This window comes from Monopterus albus, unplaced genomic scaffold, assembly GCF_001952655.1.
Source record: "Monopterus albus unplaced genomic scaffold, M_albus_1.0 scaffold103.1, whole genome shotgun sequence".
Taxonomy (NCBI): Eukaryota; Metazoa; Chordata; class Actinopteri; order Synbranchiformes; family Synbranchidae; genus Monopterus; species Monopterus albus.
The window spans coordinates 97,356-105,349 of NW_018127983.1; the positions used below are offsets into that span (position 1 = coordinate 97,356).

Consider the following 7,994-nt stretch of genomic DNA (forward strand, 5'->3'; position numbering starts at 1 on the left):
TTTCTCTTCATTTTTTAAATTTGTGTGTTCATGTAAAGTACATGTGCGTAAAATTCGATTCCTGAGTGAAAGCAGGACAAAAAGATCAGTTCACATTTTTTTCAAGTGAGTGTCTTCCACACTTTGCTATTGGATAGTAAGTAGAAAAAGAATAAAACGATTCTGTTTCCTTACTGAGCTGCAGTGGATAGAAACAAATAGTAAGTCCTCCAACCTGTAATTACATTTTAATTACATTATAAGTTCAATACAATTTACAATACAGTGCATCATATACCCACAGAACTGCTCCAGCAGTAACAATACCATGACCCATATGACCGCTGGTTATGTTTAGGAATAACATGGCTAGTTTTAAGAAATGATCCTGGTTTGGTTTAAAATAACTACTTTGTTGTCATGGTTACGACGCTCACTAAAGAGTCACCTAAATATAAAACTTTACTGTTGGTCATGACCTGCTGGCACAAAGGCCAAAGGTCAAGGTCAAATTGTTTATTTGTCATATGCACAGTTAGGAAACATGTTTCTCTCTACAATAAAATTTTTACTTTGCCGTCCACATGAATGCCACATAATACAAGTGAAATATAAAGTAGATGAGCAATAACACAAATCTAAATAGGCAGTAAAATCACAAATCTAAGGCACTTTAACGCAGCGGCACAGCTGTGGATAATCAGGGAAGCGGGGCAGGTGAATCGGATAGAGCAATCAGAGTGAGGACGCAGACTGGAGTGAGGAAAGGAGGAGAGGAAGGTGCCACCGGGCAAACCTGACAGAATGAGAACATTACATGAAGTAATTCCTGATTGTAAACTCCTGTCAGCTGTTTAGGAGTCTGATGGCAGTTGGAAAAAAAGAGTTTATCATTCTGGAGGTCCTGCATTTCACACTTCTGAACCTCCGGCCAGAGGGCAGGGAGGTGAACAGTCTGTGCTGGGGGTCGGTGGGGTCCTTGAGGATGGAGGCAGCCTTCCTACGCACCCTGTGGTGGTAGATGCTCTGTAGAGAGGGCAGTGGAGTCCTGGTGATCTTCTCCGCATTGAACTTTGAAATTCAAGGACTGTGGATTTTGTCTCCCCATCACTTATAGTAAAATCTCTTTAAGAAGAGATCTCAATGGAGGAACGATTAAAACCACCAACAGCACTTTCAATACCCATGTTGGCATGTGAGGATGGTTTTCAAAAGCTATTGTTTTTCGGCATTGACCTTCACCTTCATAAAAAATGTCACAGTGTAAAGATGAAAGGTGAAAGAAAGTAGGCCAGCCTCATTTTCATCACTGGAAATAGCATGTGCCTTTGGACTTCAACAAAGACTCTTCAAGAAATGATTCAGCCTTTCTCATTTTCTTATCAAGTCCTGGGTCATTTTAATCATAAATCTGTAGATAAAGAGAGATTTTTCCCTTTCTGTTTCATGATGTTCAGTTGGCGTTCTTGTCCACAGCTCTGGCAGTGCTCCTGGCATCCTCACAATACCTTGTTCCTGTTCATTATACTTTAAACATCAAATTCTTATCTACAAGCTGTCTAATGGTCTTCCTCAAATTACCTTCAGTTCTTCCTCTCTCTTCCTGACAGGAGGTGAAGTACTTCCAGTTTCCTGGAGAGCTACTGATGAGGATGCTGAAGATGCTGATTCTTCCACTTGTTGTGTCCAGGTACTGATGTCAGTCTCCTCCATGTCATTAGAACCAGCTCACGTTGAAAAGAACAGCAATCTTATAGTAGAAGAAATGGTTTAATTAGGAGATTCAAGAGTGGGATATGATATAAAAAAAGAGATACATCCCTGGGATGTGACAGGTTTATTTATCATATTTATTATGATTTTAGCACCTTGAGGTGTGAATGACTGTAATAATGCTGAAATATAACATTGTGCCATTTCCTTAGCCTCCTGCTAAAGAAATGGACCTGGATGCTCAGCTTCCGCCCAGAGTTATGTGAGGGTGCTGGACTAGTCTGATATCGACCAATTATTTTTCATCTAACTGTCCTCTTAAAAGGATGTCAGCTTTATGACAGCAAGCTGTAACTAAACCTGAAACAACACTGATCAGCTTTGGACAGGGGCAGACTGGCAGTAACAAGAACCCCTAGAATTTAATTGCCAAGCAGCAGGTTGTTTGCATTTGTCGTCACCTCACTATGTTGCTCTGACGCGAACTGCAGATGGAGGGAGGAAGTGAATTGCTACTGTACGTAGACAGCACTATCACATCCCAAAATGCCCACAGTTTGTGTCGTTTAGGGCTGATCAAATTGTGCACACTGACAAAGTGTGAGTAGCTTTTATCCAGCACCAAGCGCAGTTGTTCATAAGGAGAAAATTTGGAGAAAGGAAAACAGTTTAAATAGGGGGGGAAGATCTTGGCAGGGGAACACAGTTCCAGCATTTTTCAGTCAATTTTCTCCTAAATGAGGCTTTATGAGCTGAACCTTTTGGTGAAAGTACTGGCTGGGAAACCTCATCACCTGAATGAGGCTACATCTCACCAACACTACTAACGGAGCGTCGACTTGAATAACAACAACAACAACAACAATAATAATTATACATTTAATTTGGATGATGCCTTTTAAACAAGCCTTACAGAACAGGGTCATCCTAACAACAAAACAGAATTACAATGAGACATGAGGCAGAATAAAGAAATTAAATTAAATTAAAATAATACAGCACAGGGTGTGTTAACAATATAAAATGCCAATGAGCTGCACAACAGAGCAATATAAATACCCAGGTATCACAGTGCAGTATAAAATACCCACAGTTGTGGATCAGGCTGAGCATCATTAGTCACAAATGGCTTTAACCAACATGACCTGGCTGTGTCTGTCATTCTTTACCACCCCTGTGTTGTGTATTTGGGTGTGGTTTCAGTATTTACAGCACATTTGTGCATTTGATTGCATTTTTTCTGTATTTGCCATGTTTTCTAATCACTGCGCATTTGTTATGAAATTGGTGAGAGTGTTTTTTTTTAATTTGCTAGTGTTATGTTTATTTGCATGTGCTTTCTCAAATTGCAGTGCACTGAGCCCTCAGGGCCACCATACAAATGACCTTATCCTTCAAATTATGACATGTATGGCCTTGTTGGGATATTTATTTATTTTAAAGTTAAATTTGATATTCAACAAAAATCTTAATAGCAGCTGTACTGAAAAACACGAATGAATGAATAAAAACAAAAATAAAAATTTAAATGAATACAATTTGTGACAGTTTCATAACAGCAAACAAGTGAGAGCTACTGCAATTACCAAGGTTGTTGTTGACCATGGAAACAGTTTGGAAAGTAATCTCAGCATATGCTTACAGAGAGGATAACGGAGCATTTGCAATTCTATTCAAATGCCAACAGCTGAAGAAAACTATGAGAAATTAAATGAAGGATACTTCTATACAGGCTGGTAATGTTGTCCAGTATTTTAGCCTCATAAATGCCTTTCTAAATGCATTTTCAAAAATGCACACTTTGGAGGTTTAGGAAGCATAGGAAAGGAATTAGTAGTCAATTAAAAGAAAGAATTTTTAATGTTTGAACTGCAGTAATGACAGTATAAAAATAATTAAATGAACCATATACTGCCGGAGGACCAATTCCATTTGTGTTTGACATGAATGTTTCCTCTTCCAGTTTGATGTCAGGACTGGCTGCCCTTGACGCCAAATGTTCCAGTCGCCTCGGTCTGATCACAGTGTCTTATTACCTCTGGACCACCTTTGTGGCTGTGATAGTGGGGATCATCATGGCCTCCATCATCCACCCGGGTGGTGCAGCCCAGAAAGAAGACTCCGAGGGCAGTGGGAAGCCTATCATGAGTTCTGCTGATGCTCTGCTAGACCTCATCCGGTAAGACCGCCAGACAGAGGCAATACGGTCAAAATGGAACACATGATATGCAGTTGCTCAGCCTAAGAGGAGTATGGAAGGGCCGCAGTGAGCCACCAGATGACTATACAGTTAGAACAAGCAAAAACGGAACACTTAATGAAGAAATTATTACAGTTTTACTGTGGTAGACTGCATTCATTTCAGCTAACTCAACTGAGTGTATATTCTCATTACTGCAGAGGAACTGTATTTTTCCTATGGGGCTTATCTTAGCTTTGTTGAATGGAGAGTACAACATAGCACCCCGTTCTAGCAGCCAGTACTGCTACACTGTCCGTCTCACACATCATTCTCATGCTCACATAACATCAGTTCATAATGAGTAAGTACTTCCCATGCTCACATAACATCAGTTCATAATGTAAGTACTTCTTACAAGAATAAGAGTAAGTACTTCTTAGAGCAGATGTCATTCAGACTGTCTGGATTTGGCACATATCCAGAGACAAGATTAAAAACCTGCTGTACATACACATACACATACAGTACATTCATATATGTATATATATTTATAAACAGATTGTCTGAGCCTCTGTACCAGAGTGAAATTTCTTCAGGTTCTTAGACTCAGTGTGAGAAAGCAAACAGTAACAATATTAACAGTAACCTGTCATACGACCTATGTGTTTGTTTGTCTAATCCAGGCATTTTATTTCATACTGTTGGTGGAACAGTGGGGCTGAGTCCAAGTTCAGGCCATTAATCACACAGCGCAAAGCTGGGTAGACAGGCTGAATGGATCAGCAGGTCACCTAAAGAATGCCTAACACTCAGACTGGTTCAAAAATGCTTGTTTGCTCCGAGTGTAATTGGAATGCTGAGTTCATCAAAAGCAATAATAGTTGTAGTAAATGTTTGGCACAGTGGCCTTTTTCCACAAACCTGTATTAACAGGCTGTTAATATTTTCACTGCATGCAGCTGATATGGCAAATATGTCAGCAAACAGTTGCTTGTTTCATCACATCCAACAGACCAGGAGTTGTGTTGCTGTCCAGATGATGAACGAAGTCCAGTACACACGCTCTTTCCTGCTGTGTTGTGCTGTGTTTCCTTTCTTCTCATTGCACATCCTTAGCACTTTTCTATAAAATTCTTTCAGGCATAAAAGTGATACACTATGTAACTCAGTATGCAGGGCAAATGTTCTCATACTATAATTATGTCTTAGATTTATTGTACTCTACCTTTGGTATAGCTGGCTGTTTCCTAAGACATACCAACTCACCACACTCAATGCAACTGGGCTGATAAGTGTCCTAGTTAGCATGAAATCAAGCACTTCATGTAAAACACAATTAGAATTTCAAATGGCTATGATGTCGGGTTTTTAAACATTCAAAAGGACACAAAGACTGTACTGGATTAAAGGCAGAGCTGTTTTGTTGTCATGATGTTTTCAGTCATAGTTTTAGTCATGTTCTTCAACAAGGACACAAGGCAATGCAAAACTTTTAGACTCATATTTCAAGTATGTTCCTGTGTTAGCACAGTTTGTCTGATTAAGGTCAAAGACAGGATTTTGCTTTAATAATGTTATATTTCATAATTTAGCCAGTCTGCATTTATGAAATCTAATGTATTAGGCTCTAATTAAGATACGGTTAAGATGGCAGTTAACTCATATTTTAGAAACAGGGTATGCTAGAACATTACTGTTATACAATGTTCAGTAACTTTAATGCAAATAGACAAAAGTTAATGTGAATTAACTCGGTCATGTGAGTTAGTTACATTTATCTCAAGAAGCAAAAGTCAGTGTACCCAACTGAGGAAGACAGGTTTATTACTTATACATTTAACTTTTAATTTGTAAGAGAATCATTGTGGTATTTGGTGGCTTGACTAGCGCCGGTGCATGGCAGCCTGTCGTCATCGGTGTGTGAATGTTGTGTGTGAATGGGTGAATGGTGTATGATCTTCTGTAAAGCGCTTTGGCCAGTGCAACACACTGTGAGAAAGCGCTATATAAAATACAGTCCATTTACCATTTTACCATTTATTTGTTTTGTTTTTTAAAAATACAGTTTTTATAGTTTAGCTGTTCAGTTATACATACTGAGTTTTCCTGAGGACCTCTTATACCTTCATTCTGAGTTACCACAACTTAATGTCCAAATCAGTTTTTAGTCTGTACAGGTGTTCAATTAAGGGTCAGTTCGATAGAGACTGGAGCAGAGATAAATTATTCTGTTTGTGACATTAAACCTGAGACCTGATCTCTTATTTTGCACGTCTCCATCCAAACAGCAGTGCCCTGTGAGACGAGTTTAGGTTTTAAAATGATGCTTTGGAAAGCAACCCCATAGTTGTATGGTATAAAAGTTTAAGTTTGGGCTGGGCAACTAAAGATATTTGGATTAGGTTAAAGTCATCTGAGATGACTTTAGTTTGGCATTAAAGCTTTGAGTAAATGTTTTTACTAAAAGCATGGGAGGCCAATCCCAATATTCTGTTATGGTTAGCCCCCCTCGCCAGGAGGGTGAGGGAGAACTAGGGGTAGGACTCAAGGTAGCCGACCCAGGTGCTAGTTCGAAAAAAGGTTTAATAGGGAAAAATAAGACAAAAGAACGCCTTGAGGGAATTTCTTCAGCTTTGGCACAAACGTCCACTTGAATTCAAAGATGAACTGATTTGTTTTTCCTCTATAACACTTTAAGGTCTTGACCTTACTATGTATCGGTCTGGTGATTATTTTTGTTGTGATTTGGTGCTGTTTAAATAAAACTGACCTGAATTCAGTTTTGGTGGTCAAAGGTCAGGGACCTCATGTCTGTCCCATTCTTGTGAACACAATATCACAGGAATGTCTTGAAGGTATTTGTTCAAATTTGGTGCAATAATCCAATGTGATTCAAGGATGAAGTGACAAAGCTTTCTGTCAGTCCTCTGTTCTCCTCTGTAAAAATAGTCTGCATGTGAAGACAACATGTTTCTCACTGGAAATTAGTCACTCGAATCATACATGTCGATAAAGTGAAAACTTCCATTTGTCAACAAATACAGTGCATGTAAAGTCTTTTATTAAATTCTTTCAAAGTTTTCACTACATATATTTAATGAGTCTGGACAGACAGGCTTGTAAACGACAACTTGACTGCCAGGTGGAAATTCTAATGTAATATACTGTGATAAGTGTGTATTTTTGTCTTGCAGCAACATGTTCCCTTCCAATCTGGTCCAGGCCACATATCAGCAGGTAAGAGCTATGACGTCACACACAGTACATTGAAACACAAGGCTCAGCTTTTTGTTTATTAACTTTTTGTCTTATTCTGTTTCTATTCCCTGGTATCAGTATCGAACCAGTAGTGAATACACTGTGAAGCCCAAGCCTGTGGTAAGTCAGACCCAATCAGAGTCCACCACACGCCGAGTGCTCATCTACAGTATTCAGGATGATAATAGAACTGACATCCAGAACTTCGCCCTTGACCTGACTCCAGCCCCCGATGTGCTCATACAAACTCAGGAAGGAACAAGCGATGGAATGAATGTCCTTGGGATTGTTATTTTTTCAGCCACTATGGGTAAAAATTATTCTTCTCTGGATTCTTTTTGTGTTTCTTGGCCTCAAATTTAATATTAATAACCACAAATTAAAATGCTTTCTATCATTATTTAAAGATAGGGCTTTGTGTTTTCACAGGTATAATGCTGGGAAGAATGGGGCCAAATGGCAGCGCCTTGGTGAACTTCTGCCAGAGTCTGAATGAGGCCGTTCTTAGAATTGTTGCCATTGTTATATGGTGAGGATTTTTAAACTACAGTTTACAGTAGTCTCTTATTTTAGGTTTGACATTTATCCTCCCATTCCAAAACATTAACAAAACACTTTGTGACACAAGTAAGTTTACTGTACACACAGGCTATGTCAACATAAAAAAAGTAAAGTTGGCTTATATAAAGGTCCTGCTCTCAGCCTGGAGAAGCCCCCTTTTTTTGCTCTCAGTATTTGTAAGATAAAAATAAAAATAAAAAAGTTAGTGTCAGGGCCGCTCGGCGGCCGCTGCCTCTCCTCCGTCTTTCTCTCCTCTGCTCTCTCTATCCTGTGGGCTCTGCACCTCAGCTGTGTTGCATTC

At 39.2% G+C, this 7,994-nt stretch overlaps 1 protein-coding gene across 3 annotated transcripts in view; it reads left to right on the forward strand.

The window, feature by feature from the left end:
* Window positions 1-7,994, forward strand: part of LOC109965677 (excitatory amino acid transporter 5-like) — a 25,137-nt gene that overhangs the window by 8,804 nt on the left and 8,339 nt on the right. Inside the window, exons 2-7 of one of the 3 annotated variants that reach the window (XM_020609891.1) lie at window positions 1,590-1,669; window positions 3,656-3,871; window positions 7,069-7,111; window positions 7,211-7,252; window positions 7,385-7,442; window positions 7,562-7,661. In XM_020609891.1, the coding sequence (XP_020465547.1) occupies window positions 1,590-1,669; window positions 3,656-3,871; window positions 7,069-7,111; window positions 7,211-7,252; window positions 7,385-7,442; window positions 7,562-7,661 (539 nt within the window). Of the gene's footprint in view, window positions 1-1,589; window positions 1,670-3,274; window positions 3,429-3,655; window positions 3,872-7,068; window positions 7,112-7,210; window positions 7,443-7,561; window positions 7,662-7,994 lie in introns of those variants that run through there. The other 2 variants (XM_020609890.1, XM_020609892.1) reach the window with 2 other exon arrangements.